The 16,912-nt window shown below is 49.1% G+C and overlaps 8 protein-coding genes across 8 annotated transcripts; 2 read left to right on the top strand and 6 right to left on the bottom strand.

Moving 5' to 3' along the window:
- Positions 1-451: 451 nt before the first annotated feature.
- Positions 452-1,152, bottom strand: Asppvi_003024 (SNARE domain- containing protein; the record flags this gene model as incomplete). Its single annotated transcript, XM_043298996.1, has 4 exons — positions 452-655; positions 723-816; positions 873-1,076; positions 1,142-1,152. The coding sequence occupies 4 exons, from the start codon at positions 1,150-1,152 to the stop codon at positions 452-454; spliced, it is 513 nt and encodes a 170-aa protein (XP_043154931.1).
- A 653-nt stretch (positions 1,153-1,805) lies between these two features.
- Positions 1,806-2,358, bottom strand: Asppvi_003023 (histone H2A.Z-specific chaperone CHZ1; the record flags this gene model as incomplete). The annotated part of the gene is made up of 3 exons (XM_043298995.1): positions 1,806-1,999; positions 2,117-2,126; positions 2,191-2,358. The coding sequence occupies 3 exons, from the start codon at positions 2,356-2,358 to the stop codon at positions 1,806-1,808; spliced, it is 372 nt and encodes a 123-aa protein (XP_043154930.1).
- A 2,011-nt stretch (positions 2,359-4,369) lies between these two features.
- hsp70 (molecular chaperone Hsp70) lies at positions 4,370-6,406 on the top strand (the record flags this gene model as incomplete). Its single annotated transcript, XM_043298994.1, has 3 exons — positions 4,370-5,115; positions 5,176-6,219; positions 6,280-6,406. The coding sequence occupies 3 exons, from the start codon at positions 4,370-4,372 to the stop codon at positions 6,404-6,406; spliced, it is 1,917 nt and encodes a 638-aa protein (XP_043154929.1).
- Positions 6,407-6,851: 445 nt separating this feature from the next.
- Asppvi_003021 (uncharacterized protein) lies at positions 6,852-7,169 on the bottom strand (the record flags this gene model as incomplete). The annotated part of the gene is made up of 2 exons (XM_043298993.1): positions 6,852-7,029; positions 7,147-7,169. 2 exons carry the CDS (start codon positions 7,167-7,169, stop codon positions 6,852-6,854), a joined length of 201 nt encoding a protein of 66 aa, XP_043154928.1.
- A 741-nt stretch (positions 7,170-7,910) lies between these two features.
- On the bottom strand, positions 7,911-9,205 carry Asppvi_003020 (putative mitochondrial GTP/GDP transporter Ggc1; the record flags this gene model as incomplete). Its single annotated transcript, XM_043298992.1, has 7 exons — positions 7,911-8,246; positions 8,308-8,485; positions 8,545-8,678; positions 8,737-8,850; positions 8,918-8,959; positions 9,024-9,061; positions 9,118-9,205. The coding sequence occupies 7 exons, from the start codon at positions 9,203-9,205 to the stop codon at positions 7,911-7,913; spliced, it is 930 nt and encodes a 309-aa protein (XP_043154927.1).
- A 946-nt stretch (positions 9,206-10,151) lies between these two features.
- Positions 10,152-10,678, bottom strand: Asppvi_003019 (autophagy-related protein 8; the record flags this gene model as incomplete). Its single annotated transcript, XM_043298991.1, has 3 exons — positions 10,152-10,185; positions 10,243-10,475; positions 10,589-10,678. The coding sequence occupies 3 exons, from the start codon at positions 10,676-10,678 to the stop codon at positions 10,152-10,154; spliced, it is 357 nt and encodes a 118-aa protein (XP_043154926.1).
- Positions 10,679-11,806: 1,128 nt separating this feature from the next.
- On the top strand, positions 11,807-13,190 carry hem13 (coproporphyrinogen oxidase; the record flags this gene model as incomplete). The annotated part of the gene is made up of 2 exons (XM_043298990.1): positions 11,807-12,019; positions 12,081-13,190. The coding sequence occupies 2 exons, from the start codon at positions 11,807-11,809 to the stop codon at positions 13,188-13,190; spliced, it is 1,323 nt and encodes a 440-aa protein (XP_043154925.1).
- Positions 13,191-13,519: 329 nt separating this feature from the next.
- Positions 13,520-16,448, bottom strand: Asppvi_003017 (putative microtubule binding protein HOOK3; the record flags this gene model as incomplete). The annotated part of the gene is made up of 3 exons (XM_043298989.1): positions 13,520-13,708; positions 13,826-13,924; positions 14,040-16,448. The coding sequence occupies 3 exons, from the start codon at positions 16,446-16,448 to the stop codon at positions 13,520-13,522; spliced, it is 2,697 nt and encodes an 898-aa protein (XP_043154924.1).
- Positions 16,449-16,912: the final 464 nt, after the last annotated feature.

The following is a 16,912-nucleotide window of genomic DNA, read 5'->3' as shown; positions in this document are numbered from 1 at the left end:
AGATCTATAAAACTTCCCGTCTAGTTTCGCTCTTGCCCAATGAGATTATATATACATACGTGTCGTGCGACCAAGATATTACAGTATGTGAGTGAATAGTATGAGCCACCCTAATGCACTTCAAGACCATATCAACTCATGCGCCAAATGGTGACATGACATTGCCGAGAAAAAAGAATAGCCAACTGAAGGAAAACAATAGTGTTCAGTATGGCTTTCGCACGGTGTGCAACATACAACGCCGGAGAACGCCACAGAATGGACTATGCAGCAGTGAAGTAGAAGACATTATAGGGAGTAAGTTATGTCTGCCCACAGTGATGAGGTATTATGTAGACGTAGGCCAAGGGGTACATGGTGTAGTGCACTGCTCTGGGAGGAGAGCGAAAATGTCCGCCGGATTGAGGTATCAAGAAATTATCGATTGTAGGCAGTTCGTCCGATATAGCGCCTAAGTCAGCCACACGTATGCGAAGATCAGGAAAACAGCCAGGAAGAAACCCAGCCATGCACGCCAGCCAACACCCGTACGCTCGGCCATTCGGAGCATGCGAGTCATGTTACCACGGAGGCGGACGCGAGTGTTGTCGAATGCATCGTTGAGCTCTGAGATGGTAGATGTATCACGAATTTCATCGCCAATAGCGAGTGTAAGCTAGCAGGAGTATCAGTATCACGTTCGTGATGTTACTCTGGATAAACAGCAAGAATGACGAACTCACATCCTTCAACATCTTGACTTTCGCACTGATACCTTCGACCTGGGCGTCATTTTGCGATTCGAGATGGTCGAGGACTGCGTCGGAATATTGGCCCCTTCACCCATGAGCATCAAACCGGCATTGAGAGGTGTGTTTGCGGGCAAGACTCACTTCGCATTGGGCGTGGCCTTTCGGAAACCACCTGTCGAGCCCCCGTTCATGTACCCATCGGCATTCGAGGCAGAGTAGCCCCCATAACTATATCCGCCCACGCTGGCCGGGGAGCGGCTGGCGGGTCGAGAACCACCGCCGTAGGAATCGAAGAGAGAAGAGGAGGCGCGGGGATCGCGCTGATGAAGCGAAGAACGTGGAAATCTGGAAGAACTCAAGTTAGTTACAAGATATCCAAGGACGCCAGGGTAAATGTTGATCGGTCATACCGTGAAGACATAACAGATGGTCGTAAATGGGAGATGATGCAATTCAGGAGACACCGAGAACACCGATTGACTAAGGATTCTCACCGCCAGCTAATTTGTGCGCATGATGATCAGTATCCAAATATGCGGAGCTTGCAGGATTAGCTTGTATATCTCAACCAGATCCCGAACTGCATCGTATGAACGAAGCTTTGCGATCTGCTTGCGGCGAGACAATCGAAACAACAACACGGAGTTGCCACTTGGGTGTCTGTGACTCGCTCAACCGCCGCACGTGAGTGACGATGTACAAAATGTTGAACGTTTTCTAGGGGCCTTCAAGTGGATTTGATCGACAAATAAAAAGAGATCTGATTTCGAAGGTGGAGAGTAGTACAGCTGCTGCAAGTATTCACGCGAGGATAGCGATGGGAAGAGGGGTGTAGAAATCACCACACGGATCACATATTAAGTTCGGGTTCTCTTGTCGACAGGAGGATATAATGTTTACAGGTTTAGTGTGAATAGATTTGTATCGTCACAGTATGTGCGCATACTCGAATGAAGAAATGATTTAACTGGAATAGAAACAGAAAGCCCCCAATGAACCTGCGCCTGCCATGAATGTCCCATTCATAATCCCCATTCCCAGGATATTTTGATGGCTCCATAAGACGTCTTTTAATCAATCGCGCATGTCCTCGTCGTTAGGTTGGAATTCCTCATCATCATCGTCCTCGTCGTCCATCTCATCCTCGGCCTTCAGCTTCTCGGCTGCCTCCTGGAAGTCGATAGTCTTGCCTCGTGTCCGGCGACCTCCAGAAATGATGTTTTCTTCAGAGATGGGTTCGAGATTGTCGTGGTCGTCATCGTCATCATCTGTAGAATGGTTAGGTTAGCATGATCTAGCCGTTTGAAATCAAGCGAATAATCCCAGAAGTCTTCAAGAGAGGGAAAAGCAAGAGAAAAGGGATATCTGTTTAGAATGCCACATACCGTCCGCCATCTATGAGTAGATGAGTTAGCTTGAGCGGCTGAGTAGTACATCACAAGGGGTGGTGCGAACTCACCATTTCCTCAGCTTCGCTTTCATCACTGTCCTCTTCCTCGTCCATACTCATTTCCAGGGAAGGCTCCTCAACGGCCTTGGCCTTGCCCTTGCCCTTGTCCACAGCGGCCGCATCGGGCGCATTGGCAGCAGGATCGTTGCTGAGAGTAGCCTGGTGGTTGTCGCCCATTGTGGTTTGTTTCGAAGTGTCTCAGAGGACAGATATTAGGCAAGAAGTAGGTGACGGAAATGAGTAAGTTCTAAACAGGGAGAAGCAATTGCAAGGAGACTTCCAAAATCGAGAGGGAAGTACAGAAGGACCTTAAGTAGCGTACGGAGTGCAAGGATGAAAATCGTAGAGGAATGATAATAACAAGAGCTGCGGACAGGGAACCAAAAACACATCAGGCGCAAGGGAGATGCACCTAAGACCTGTCCCCTCGAGTCCCCGGGCGCTAATTGGCTGGTCACTCGATTGATCAGCACAGCTTGTCTGTTGCGCTAGCCCTTTTCAGGATTGATTATTTAGGCGGCCTGAGGCTCATAGAATCCATGATCAACAAAGGGAGCATAAACGCAGATGGAGTACTTCGTACTCGAGACTACTGTCCTAGTTATAGGTTAACTAGCTAACGATGTATGAATCCAAAGGTCTCTAATGCTATCTGATCTTGAGACCAACCAAGACAGCAAATATCAGCAGGGTGTCTTAATGCTTCTGAATGTTCAGTGCAAGACGAGCCCATCGTCCCGCTAGTGCTGGTCAAACTGTACAAAGTTCAGTTGCTGAAGGTTCTACAGACGATTGATAGGCATCGATTATAATCAGAGACGGTCATGAGGAGTTGGATTTCAATGTCGAACAAGACCTCCTTGGCTGAACCAACCCAATACTACGAGAGGTAGGAGCATCCATTTTAAAAAGTGATGGTCTGTGAGAAGGTTTCAATACATGTGTTTTCCATAGGGGTCTATCTAATCAAGGCCTGTGTCTATGCAGAGGACTGTCTGCAAGAAGAGCAAACTGAGAGATCTCCTTTCAGTTACTATGGCAACCGAACATCGATCTTAAAGGTAATGAGTATTAACTCAGTATGCTCTACTCTCCATATCAGAATATCCAACAGGCAGGGCTCAAGCCCTTGAGAGATAAATTCTCCAGTCTGGGGATGAGAGAGTCGAGAGGTAAGGTAGGTAGGCCAGGGAAGCCAACTGTCAATGGCAATCGTAGATCTCTAGAAACTGAAACCTTGAAGCTGTCAGGAAGCTACGGAGATTAGAGGGAAGGTGATTTGCTTCCATCTCCAGGTACTGCTTCCAGAGGTAGCTAGTTCGGTCCCAGTGGCGTCTCTACTCAGGTGGCACAATAAAGCACCTAGGTATGATGCAGTCACGGCACTGGTGAACGTCAAACTGGTAGGTGAAAGAAATGGGGAGAAGTATCCATACCCCACCAAAGACACTGGCGGAAACCGAGAGTCTCAGCCACGGAACTGCTGTTCTATTAGGCTTTCAGCTAAGTGTCATCATGACGAGCAGATCTATCTGCTGAATACAATTGATTTCATTACAGTAATTATAATGCTGAATATTATCAAAATCGTTCTGTAGATAGATAGATGGTAGTGAAAGTAGTAGCCAGACAAGACAGAAAAAAAAAATCGGAAGATTGTTACGTCATCCAGCGACCCCACCATCTGCAGCCTAAAAAAGAAAAAAGTACTCATGGAATCTTCCTCCACCAGATGCTTGGAGAGCAGATTTGCAAGACACAGAAGCCMAATCCGTCAAGGAACCGCTGGTAAACTAACGGAAAGGTCCAGAACATGACCTGATGGTTCTTGAATTGACACCAATCATCGCGACACCTGTAGAATTGGCCCGGTCCAGCTAATTTCCCTGATAGAAGCCCGTCGAACACGATGGATGCTTATCGAAGCTCCCTCCTACTAGAAGCTTCGCTGGAGCTGAACTCACCGCCCTCCACTATATCAATGAATCTCTCGCACAATTCCCTGGCTCTCTCAGACTCAATTTTTTCACACACACAATCTTTTCACTAGAATTACTCTCTATCTTCCTATTGTCTCTCTTCTTCCTCCCTTAGAGACTGTACATTAGCCACCTCTCTCCTGGCTCTACCTTCACGATCTACCTATATCCTCTTTCTATCTTAACGAACACCCTACTTCTCATTCACAATGGCTCCCGCTGTCGGTATTGACTTGGGTACCACCTACTCCTGTGTGGGTGTCTTCAGAGATGACCGCATTGAAATCATTGCCAACGACCAGGGTAACCGTACTACTCCCTCGTTCGTGGCTTTCACCGACACCGAGCGTCTCATCGGTGATGCCGCCAAGAACCAGGTCGCCATGAACCCTCACAACACCGTCTTCGATGCTAAGCGTCTGATCGGTCGTCGGTTCCAAGATGCTGAGGTTCAGTCTGATATGAAGCACTGGCCCTTCAAGGTCATCGAGAAGGCCAGCAAGCCCGTCATCGAGGTTGAGTTCAAGGGCGAGACCAAGCAGTTCACTCCTGAAGAGATCTCCTCCATGGTCCTGACCAAGATGCGTGAGACCGCTGAGGCCTACCTCGGTGGTACCGTCAACAATGCTGTCATCACTGTCCCCGCCTACTTCAACGACTCTCAGCGTCAGGCCACCAAGGATGCTGGTCTCATCGCCGGCCTGAACGTCCTCCGTATCATCAACGAACCTACTGCCGCTGCCATTGCCTACGGTCTTGACAAGAAGGCCGAGGGCGAGCGTAACGTTCTGATCTTCGATCTCGGTGGTGGTACCTTCGATGTTTCCCTCCTGACCATTGAGGAGGGTATCTTCGAGGTCAAGGCTACCGCTGGTGACACTCACCTGGGTGGTGAGGACTTCGACAACCGTCTTGTTAACCACTTCGTTAACGAATTCAAACGTAAACATAAAAAGTACTAAGGCCCTTTTTCCCCTACGCTTTCTTTGGAACTATGGCTAACTTTCATAAACAGGGATCTCACCACCAACGCACGTGCCCTGCGTCGTCTTCGCACCGCATGCGAGCGTGCCAAGCGTACCCTCTCATCTGCTGCTCAGACCTCCATTGAGATCGACTCTCTCTTCGAGGGTATTGACTTCTACACTTCCATCACCCGTGCCCGTTTCGAGGAGCTCTGCCAGGACCTCTTCCGCTCCACCATGGAGCCTGTTGAGCGTGTCCTGCGTGATGCCAAGATCGACAAGTCCTCCGTCCACGAGATCGTCCTTGTCGGCGGTTCCACCCGTATCCCCAAGATCCAGCGTCTCGTCGCCGACTTCTTMAACAAGGAGGCCAACAAGTCCATCAACCCCGACGAGGCCGTCGCCTACGGTGCCGCCGTCCAGGCTGCTATCCTGTCTGGTGACACCTCTTCCAAGTCCACCAACGAGATTCTGCTGCTCGACGTTGCTCCCCTCTCTCTCGGTATCGAGACCGCTGGTGGTGTCATGACTCCTCTGATCAAGCGGAACACTACCATCCCCACCAAGAAGTCTGAGACCTTCTCCACCTACTCCGACAACCAGCCCGGTGTGCTCATCCAGGTCTACGAGGGTGAGCGTGCTCGTACCAAGGACAACAACCTCCTTGGTAAGTTCGAGCTTACCGGCATTCCCCCTGCCCCCCGTGGTGTTCCCCAGATTGAGGTCACCTTCGATGTCGATGCCAACGGTATCATGAACGTCTCTGCCGTCGAGAAGGGTACCGGCAAGACCAACAAGATCACCATCACCAACGACAAGGGCCGTCTTTCCAAGGAGGAAATCGAGCGCATGCTGGCTGATGCCGAGAAGTATAAGGAGGAGGATGAGGCCGAGGCCTCCCGTATCCAGGCCAAGAACGGTCTCGAGTCCTACGCCTACTCCCTCAAGAACACCATCAGCGAGGGCAAGCTCAACATCAGCGATGCGGATAAGGAGAAGGTCTCCAGCAAGGTCGAGGAGATCATCAGCTGGCTCGACAACAACCAGACCGCCACCAAGGACGAGTACGAGTCCCAGCAGAAGGAGCTTGAAAGGTATGTTTCATCTAAATCTCTCTAGTCTTCTTGTCGACTGTATGCTAACGTTTACTCCAGTGTTGCCAACCCTATCATCTCCGCTGCTTACGGTGGTGCCGCTGGTGCCGCCCCTGGCGGTGCCGCCCCCGGTGGTGCTACCCGCACTGCTGACGAGGTCGAGGAGCGCCCTGAGGAGCTTGACTAAACGTCTAGCTCAGCGATGTTTCTTTCCTTTCTTTTTTGCCTTGTGATATCTGGACAGGCAATAATGGGCCTTGCTTTTCCTTTCATGTCTTGTTTTACGAATTTATGGGATCCTTTTCTTTTGCGATGACTGCATAGATTCTAGTTTGTTTCCATGCATGATGGTCTACTATGCTTCGGTGGGAAAAGTCCTAACTAATGAGAAATGGAATCTTATCAAAACTGCTTTCCCTGTAATATTCCTCGTAGGTGCACCAGTTTTAACATCAGTGCTACGTAAGTAAGCTGCACAACTCTTGCGAAAATGTCAGATGTCACCGGACATGGAGCCAGGGAGCTCGAGTCCCATCATTCGGGTATCGTAGTATAGTGTACAGGTATCATGCTCAAACTTATATCAAATCATCCGCTGTCACACCCGTAAGGCAGAGAAAAAAGCACCCACATTATAAGCCTTCAAAATCACCCGCCCACCATCTCCGGACTCGATCTGCCCCCGTCTTCGCGACAGTCCCAAACCCGATCTCCCCCGCCCGCTCAGGATGTTTCTCCCGTTCCTCGCGACGGATCCGAATCAGCGCGGCGGAGGTACCAATCGTAAAGGCGAAGATGGGATCTGCAAATCTATGAGGCTGTTAGTGTCGATGCGAACGTCGACGGCGGCGTTCGAGGCCGCGTCTTTCCTTGTCGCTTCTCGCGGGGCTCCAGGACATTGGTTGTATCTGGACGGGATGCACGTACTTGGAGATCAGGTAGACCGGCATAATGATGGACTTGTTTTGTTGATGATATAGCACCCGGTGTTGGTGGAGATGGTCTCTGAAGGTCAAGGTATCAGCCTTGAAACACTGTTTCCTATTCGGTGAAGCTGTAGCTGTCTGTGGTTGTAGCTTGATTTATCCGCTCTTTGCGGAGGCAGAGATATATAGGTCACGTGGTAGGAGACCTATTTACATCCATTTTCTTCTACAAGTACATTTCAAATTGCTTCCCTCTTTTGGCAAATCCTTGATAATGTGGTCACTTACTAGGGCTCATTAGAGTCCGTCGCTGGACGCCTTATAGGAATTGGATAATATCGATTCTTGCTTCGGGATGGCATATAGATACTATATATTCACACTGCTCGACATAGAACCACTTCACTACCTTTGAAGAGATCTAGCTTGAATGCTTCTGTTATCTGGATTACCTTATTAGCTATGTGAAAATGAGACTATTATTTCGGACAAGTGGCTTATATGAATTAAACATACTGAATAACCAATGTAGGAGTATCCATCACAAAATCAAAGTACGACTATCCTCTGCAGATGCCTCTGTAACGCTCAAGACTTGAAAATTAAAGTGGAGCTTTTTCCTTTTGATTACCCAATAAACCGTAGCAAATCTATCAAAACAGAATGACCCGACAATGAATGCTTTATCATCACACCGGAAAAGCCCCTGAAGAAAGATGAACAACAAAAAATTACAGGCCCAGAATAATCCAATCATCTATACATTTAGACGACCTGACCGAATGCAGGGATCAAGGTCTGGGCCAGCCAGAAGCTGAAAACAAGCTTTGGCCCGGTCATCAGTAGCTTAGGAGTCAGGCCCTTGAAAAAGCTGGTGAATCCCTCATTCTTCATCATGTTGGACACAATTCGGAAGCCAGACTCGGGATGCTCAAAGTTCCGGTTCTGGATACGAGTCTTGATGACGTCCAAAGGAGCAGACACGACCAGAGACGCACTAGCACCACAGATGGACGCCACAAAGTTCTGACCCCATGTGGCCTTGTTGTAGTCCTTCAGGCTATAGATGTACTCCTTTGCAAAGGCGGAACCACCGAAAAGCTGTATGCTGCGGTCAGTGTTCTGTTCATACAATGCTCTAGTCCAGTTGTGAGGAACATACCGCGAAAGATCCAGGGGCGTTACGAGCTGCAGTCCAACCAGCACCACGGTAGAGTCCCATACCCTCGTCGGAGATGATCTTGAAGAGGCCACGTCCACGAAAAGCCTCGGGATTCGTCTGACGTTTAATCTTCAGAACATCAAGGGGCAGAAGGACGATTTCTCCGATACCGATCAAACTATTGTAGATCAGCGAAAGCTGCACATATAGTCACCGGGTTCCCATAGAAAGACAGACCTTCCGGCAGTAGCGTGCATGATGGCCTTGCCAGTTCCCTTTCCGAAAGCATTATCGAAGTCGGAGCCATGGTGCTTGGCGAGGTAGTCCCGAACAAAAGGCTGACCACCATACTTGTAGATTCTTTGCAGGACCTTCGAGTACTGTCAGCTCATTGACTCTCGGATCCCGCAAGTTCGTATCTGGACTCACCTTGTATCCAGCAGCGTAGCCCAGCCCGGGGAAGAGGGAGGTGAACTTGCGTCCTATAGGAGCAGTCGCGTACTCCTTGAAGACAACCTGGCTCAAGACTTCGGCGGATGCGATCTGGTAATGATATCCGTCAACCACTCTGTACAAGCCCGCCCGCAGTCGCAACAAGACGGTCACTCACCCGTGTCTGATTGCTCATCAATCGCTTCGCTATGGTATCAACCTGAGTTTCGAATTAGTTCAGATGTGCAATGATCGACTGGCGTCTTGCTAGAGGGAGATCGTACGGGATGGAAAACCATCAATTCGGCAATACCGGCGGTTCCTGTGATTGGGAAGTTAGTCATCGACCATGGGTCTCCGGCTTGAGCGCGAAGGTACCTGAGCCCAGCAGACGAGCAGTCGCTGATTCTTTCTTGACATCCTTAGAGGCAGAGCCAGCACCGGCTTGGATGATGGCAGGAGACATTTTGTTTTTGGTCGCTGGAAAACCTCCGAAAGATTCGAGGGAAAAAAAAAGCGGAAACAAAACAGTGTGTCCGCGAAAGGAATGAAACAAAATTAAACTGATTACTGGCAATCAGGTAGCAGAACCAATTATAAAAGAAGTATAAGAAGGAAACACAGAACTCCGGGCGAGGAGAAAAGATAGAGAGATGAAGCAAATCAGTCCATCACTTGCGCTCTTCTTCTCCGAGCGGAAACAGGTCTCTGGCGCTAATCCCGAATGGGACTGAGCATCCGGGGCGAGATCGGACTGGCAGTTTGGGACTAGTCCTATACGGTATACATTGTTATCTGCTATTCAGCCCTGGCTTCGCAGTTGATGAGATATATCTGCGGTAGGCTTAGATCCAGAGGTTCGATCGTGGATAGCTGGGGATTATCTTGTCTCACGGGACATAAAATCACAGAGACACCCTCGGCCCTGGCACGGGGCAGTATCTCTTACAGAGAATCAAGGTAGACGGCATGGAACAGGCTTCGGTCATAACGGCCTAAAATAACTACGACCTGAGATTAATCACACGAAGCTGGGTGAACTGACGCTGGCAGACTAATATAAATCAAAGCCGAGGAGGGTCTCGGGTGAAGGAGTAACTACTCGGAACTTGTTCATGAATAGAAAGAGTGCATTCAAACTAAGATCATGAGATAATTTATTCACCAGAAGCCATCAAAMCCATAACTAGTTCGCCAATCAAGTCCCTTGGAAAAAAATAGGAAAAAAATCGTTGCACACCCGATATAACGCCTGCGTACATGAGAGATAACCACCGCAAAGCCCGAGCAGTCCATCTATCTCATCATGGATCAAGATCAATCGACTTCATGATGAACTCGAAACGAAGATCCATGAATCAGACACCTTGACGGTGCGGGAATTACATTTGCTAAGAAGGGCCCACAGATACTCAGCAGTCACCGAAAGTATTCTCGCCAGAGTATCTGAAGAGATGAAGTTAATACATGGCTTGAGGGACAAAAGAGGGGGGAATAACGCACGTGATGTATAGGAAGCCATCCTCATCCTTATGTTCTTCATAGATACTGCTCATGAGCGCGGCGGTTGGCGGTAGGACCTCATCGACGAAGATGAAGATGGCCTTCTCGGGAGAGAGCTTGATGCGCTTGCGAATGACATAGACGAACTGGCCAACAGTAAGGTCCGCAGGCACTAGGTACTTTTTCTTGTCGATAGTAGCAATGTCCGACTTCTCGACTTTCTCGCAGATAACCTGTGGAAGAGGTAGCTTAGTTAGTACCCGAACAAGCGGTGAGAGCGAATCTTGCTACTCGAAGACGTAGTATCTTCATAGATTTCTCCAAAAAATAAAGGTGACGAGCATACCGGGATACGGTCTGCGTACTTCTGGCGAATACGCTCAGCCTCTGCCTTGCGCTTCTCGAAAGGGTGCTCGTCCTTGAACTTCGACCGCATCTCGATAGATAAGGGCGGATAACGGATAAGGCGAGGTCGGAAGGTTGTTGAGATCGAAAGACCGCGATGAAATTACAAGTTGGGTGAAATTATCTCGCTATTGAAGATGGATAGCAGACAGAGTTAGGATAGGAGGATGGAAGAGGTGAAGATGGGAGGATGACGAAGGTGAAGGAGACTGATAGACAAGGTAGGATAGGTCAGCAGTAAGTAATAGCCAAGCAGAGGCGACCTGGTAGGCAGACACAGTCACAAGTCACAAGATGACAAAACGAAACACAGGACGAACTGACAAACGCAAGCAGCCCCGCGTATTATTTTGTATTATCAATGTATGATACACCTGATAAGTGTCAACGTGCAGATCACGGGGGTGTAGGCGGTCAAAGGAACCCCGCTCAGTGAGTCAGGTGTTTCCGATCATCCTGAATTTGTGCCATTTTATTCTGGAATATCCTGTGATACTCGAGCTATGTAAGATAGAATCATACCTATGTAGACTGCTAGCGAGCCTTATGACTCTTCCTCTGTGGATGTGACCGTCTTGACAAGCTCCAAAAGGTAGCGTGACGACATGATCATTATCGGGACTCATCCGGAGACTAGCTTGAGCTTCGGCCGCTTTGATCCGCGGCAAGTTGGCAGCTTAAAAGCAGTTGTCAACTTGCTCCTGAACTCCCTTTCAAGCGCTCTGCACCAAACAACATGATCATCTCTACCTTGATTACATATTTCCACTAGTTATTAGCCAAGCAAAATGAAGTAGCAGTTAAACTCCGTGACTTTATACGATCAAGCTCAGGCAACAAGGCAGCTTTTTTGCTGGGATGCAAACGATACTTCTCTTAGCACACCGCCTTACTACTTGGAGGCAAACGCGGCAATCAATGCAAATGGCACAAACTGTTTTAAATTGGAGGCACGGAATCAAGCGTTCTCCGAGTATCATGACAACGGGTGGTCCCATATCAACTGTTTCTGGAGGTAGTTCGACTACTTCTCTTCTACACGGTGGGCTGAGCCCCTCGGACAATATTTACGTCTCGCACAGAGCTCCGGTAGCTGCTGAAGCATCACCTGATCCTTGGATATCAGCCAATTGACTACCACCTGCATATCTCTTAAACCATGGCTTTGCCGCGACCATTTATGCCTCTTCGGAGGTCACTCTGCCAGTTCTCATCTGGAACCTGTCGCAATCCCACTCGTACATTGCGAGGAGCACATCGTTGTTATTCGTCCAAGCAAAAGCCTAGAGAGCCGCAACATTTCACTGTGTGGAGGCCCTATCTTCGGCTGGCAATCGGTGTACCGTTCATAGGAGCCTTAATATATTCAATGGTACGTGCAACGATCCGGTGAACGCCCATTTTGATAACATGGTCTAAATATGACCTGGCAGATGACCGGCGAAGTGACGGATCTCGACTCTCCGTCCATTGTGGAGCTCGATGAAACCCTAAAAAAACAGTCGACAATTGGCGAGAACTCGCCTATGCGTCTGCGAATGGAGAAATTGATCAAAGAACATCAGCAGAAGATTGTGAATGAACTCAGCAGGATAGACGGAAAGATGTTCAAGACCGATACGTGGACACGTCCCAATGGCGGAGGCGGTATTTCATGTGTCTTGCAGGACGGAAATGTCTTTGAGAAAGCCGGTGTCAATGTTTCCATCGTTTATGGTGAATTACCTCGCCCCGCCATCGAGAAAATGCGAGCGGATCACAAGTCATTTGTCGGCGCGGACGTTGACTCTCTGAGCTTCTTTGCTGCTGGTCTCTCACTGGTTCTGCACCCCCACAACCCCATGGCTCCGACAGTGCACCTGAACTACAGATATTTTGAGACCTCAGATCCAAAGGACCCTATCCATGGTGACAAAAACTGGTGGTTTGGCGGCGGCACGGATTTGACACCGTCATACCTTTTCCCTGAAGACGTCAAGCACTTCCATCAGACCATCAAGGACGCCTGTGATAGACATGATGCGACATACTATCCCAAATTCAAGGCATGGTGTGACAAATACTTCCACTTGCCTCATCGCGGCGAGGCTCGTGGTGTTGGCGGTATCTTCTTTGATGACCTTGACGCCAGTTTCCTTGAATCCTCTTCTACTTCTTCCCAGAACCCTCAGGAGACTCTCTTCTCGTTCGTTTCTGATGCTCTCGCATCATTCCTACCCTCCTACGTTCCCATCATCGAAAAGCGCAAGGATATGCCCTTCACTCCCGCCCAGAAGGAATGGCAACAGCTTCGGCGTGGCCGCTATGTCGAATTCAATCTTGTCTATGACCGCGGAACAAGCTTTGGTTTACGCACACCCAACGCTCGTGTCGAAAGTATCTTGATGAGCTTGCCTCGCACTGCATCATGGGCATATATGGACCCAGTATCCGGAACACGTACCGAGGGTCCCATGTCGGAAGAGGAAGAGCTTCTGACTCGGGATAAGGCAGCCGAAAAAGAGATGATGGAGGTTCTGAGACATCCCAGGCAATGGGTTTGATACACCGAGTTGCAGGCTACCGACCCGCCCATAGTGATTTTGTGCAAGATAAAAGATGTATAAATTCTGGCTCTCTTTCTGTAATATACACCACGGCTCAGGCACTCAAAATATAGGGGTCACATGACCGTGATCTCATTGTTGAGATTCGGCTCTGAGATATTAATATTTAACTGGGAACTGGGTATCAAGCAATAACGTGTGCGTGTCTAACACTGTGTCTCTATATAGTCTTGGCTTAACAAAGGAAATAAGGAAGGTGACGGAATAAAAGACCAAGCGAAAGACAATGAAGAAAACCAACTCCCCTAACTTACAAGACAGCGATTTCAGCGACCTGCTACCAGACTTCTTTGTCTCCCCAACCAGCCCTTCTGCAATTCGCTCATGTTGGCTCCGTTGCGGAATCTCGACACTGTGACATTGTTGTTTTGTAAACGACCTTGGAGATCATACCAGGCAGAGCTGATAAGAGCCAATTCGCGTGCCTGGTTGTCGATGACCTTCTGAAGTTCGAGCTGGACGGCAGGTCAGCTGTCAGTAAAGAAGGACGACAGGGAGAGGAATGCTAGTTCGCTTTTCCTGATGTGTAGAATCGCCGCAAAAACAACGGAAATAAAAGGATTATCGCTTACCTCGCGCTCCCTGCTAATACCATCAACGGCATTGTCTTCTTCGAAATGCTTGATGCGCTCTTGCAGGAATTTAATGTGCTCATTTTGATGGTGAATGTACTAAATCACAGATCGTATTAGTCAGCTTTGGACGTAGAAATGCCAAATGCAGCGGCCAGGGCAGTTAGGAGCGCTTGAATCTCGACATAAAGCTTTTCAAGCGCGATGATTGTACATCTCGCTTGAGTAGCTTCGTAGGATTCTCCCTAATGGTATACTTTGCCTCGAAGTCAGGTACGCGCCGTGGCTGAGCGCGCAACCCAGCCTTTACAGCACGGGTAAAGGAACTTTCCGAGAAGACTTTCCCAGAATGTATGGATCCGGCGCCACTGGAAGGGACTGGACGGAATCTACTGACCTCTGCGCGCTTCGCAAGCTTTTCAAGGTATTTCTCAATCAGCTCAGCGACTTCTTTGGCGAGCTCGGGACCAGATTTCTGAGACGCATCTGCAGAATCACCGTTCTCCTGGGCCATCAATTCCGCCAGCAGCCTCTTCATCTCGTTGGACATTTCCTGATCCTCCGCGTGAATTTCAACTTGCTTTTTGTCGAACAAGCTCCGCAGCTCATCTCGTTCAGCACACACTTCGCGGACCAGCTCTTGACTAGCGTCAAGCTCAGCCTCGAGCAAATGTATCCTGTGCTGACACTCATCCCATTCAGCACGAAGTTTGGCGACTTCGGCTGAGTTGCTCTCCTTGACTTCGTGAATCATGTCTACTTTCTCCTTGCCGGCAAGTCCAACTGCAGTTTCATAAGCAGATTGTTGAGACGTTTTGTACGTAGAGTAAATGAACAACTCACCCTCAGCCATGGCGTCTGTCAGGGCCCTCTTGGTAATTTCGAGAGAATCCTGAGCGTCGGCAAGTTTTCCAAGTGCTTGCGTATAGTGCTCGTATAGTTTCCAATACTCGTCACTGAACGTTCGGTGAGTACGTGGTGAGAAAAGAGGTTCAATCACATACCCCTGCGACGAATTGGTCTGAGCGAGCCGATGAACATGTGAGAAATTCTCCGAGAATCCCTCAAACTGGGAACCGATCTGGGATTCGTCGTCAGCATCGTGCGCAGCGAACTTTGCTAATTCCTCCTCGAGCCAACTTACCGAGGGCTGTTCCTTTAAGGACTCAACCTCCTTGCGCAGCTCGTCATTTTCCGCTTTGCTACTGTCGGTCAGCTCAGCCTCTTCAAATATAGTGGGAAGGACTGACAGTTGCGATTCCTGGATACCTATGCCCTCAAAGTCTTCGTGCAATGTGCCTCGCTTTGGTGTCTCGGTGCCTGGAGTGAGCGATGGGCTTCCGGGCGAGCCCTCAAGCTCGCGGATCCGTTCTCTCAGTTCACTAATCAGCGCATCATCTCTCTCGCGCTGTTCTTCGGCACTACTGAGGCGTTCGGTAAGAGCATGATTGTTGAATTCAAGCTGCTTTTTCAGGTTCTGAATCTCGCTGCATTCCTGTTCGATTCGTGGAAGGACTCGGCGATATTCCTCAAGTTCCACTTCACGCTCCGCTGACCATCTCTGCTGCGAGTCCGCGTCCTTTAGTTGTTGCTGGAGATCTTTGATCTGGTTCTTCAGACTCTGGTTCTCTTTCTCAAAATCCTGACTGGCCTGCAGCTTTTGGCGGTACTTTTCCGCTGCATTTGCTTTTCGCGCAAGCTGATCTCTGTCGGTCTTGAGCTCATCATAGTCGTCTTGTAATTTCTGGAAGCGCTGATTCTTGACATGTAGTGACTCCACCGTCATGCGCAAGCTATCAATCTCATCCTGCGCTGCGGCGATTCTCTCCTCCTGGGATGCAATCAAATCCTCCTGCTGACGCGTCTTTGACTCCAATGCCTTTGCACTGACCCCGATGTCGCCTTTCCCGGACTTCAGCGTCACCAAGCGATCCTCCGTTGAAGCAAGACGGCTCTGCAGAGTGTCATTGTTTTCCTGGAGTCGCGCCAGGCGGTTGTGTAGATCTTCCAGCGCTTTCTCCAACTCCTTCTTTTCATGCGTCAAGCGATCATTCTCCGCAATCACCTTTCCTACTCGTTCTTCAAATTGTAGCTCTAGGTCGACCGGAAGGTCCTGTTTCTTGGCGTCTTCGATGGTTTCGTCCTCAACATCACTTGCGACCAATTCCCCGTTTGACTCCTCGATTGCGATCTTGAGCCCTTCCTGCGCCTGTAGGCTCAAGTCCTGGATTTGGTTGACGAATCTCTCTGGGTTTGGCGAGCGAATGACGGCGATCAGGAGCAGTTTCAGGAGCTTATTGGTTTCCTTCACCGAGTTCTTTTCCGCAATAGCTTGAAGATCCGGAGACGGGTCCAAGCCTGAGGGCAGATTGCCAGTTTGCATTCGCAGATAACCGGTCAGATGCTTGTGGACATGTTTCAGGTTGGCCAGTTTCGCAACCCAGTGATCGGACGTATTCCGCTCGGGCAATTCGTTGAGAAAGTACTGAGGGTCAATATCCTGCAGAATCTCCCAAAGTATCGTGCCGTCGCTTAATTCCTCAGTAGATCGTAGCGTCTTACCGAGAGAGAAACTGTTGATCCATTCTAAAAGGGCTTGAGTAATCGTGTGTTCCGACGCCATGCTGGGAGGGAGGGGATGCGTCGCGCCCTGGGAATCTTAGGAATGTGTAGGAGCTGAATGATGCTAGGGGTGGTGATAAGTGTCCGTCCGGTTGCAGCGATAATTTCATCTCTTTAAAAGCAATGCAGGACTGGAGAATTGCTTAAGTAGTTGTTAGATTCGGTTGTTGTCTCTCCTGAGCCTCGCGAGTTCGGGGAAGTTTCACAGCGGGCTCCACGCGCGAACCTCCTGCTCGGCCGGAGTCGAGAGATCGTCTTTATCTATTCTTACCATGTCGCAGAATCGCAGAATCACAGAACCAGCACAGAATAATTCTGATGAACAAAGGCTATTGCAAGTAATGTCTTTGTTTTTTTGTCTCTAAAGTATTTTCCTTTCTTTCATGAGAACAAAACATAATGATACAAATGAGAAATACATCATGAATAACAACGCTAGAATACTGCTTGTCACAAGAAAGAGAG

The sequence above is a fragment of the Aspergillus pseudoviridinutans genome (assembly GCF_018340605.1).
Source record: "Aspergillus pseudoviridinutans IFM 55266 DNA, scaffold_2, whole genome shotgun sequence".
Taxonomy (NCBI): domain Eukaryota; kingdom Fungi; phylum Ascomycota; class Eurotiomycetes; order Eurotiales; family Aspergillaceae; genus Aspergillus; species Aspergillus pseudoviridinutans.
The sequence above is the reverse complement of the archived record's forward strand: the minus strand, read 5'-3'. Positions and strand labels throughout refer to the sequence as shown.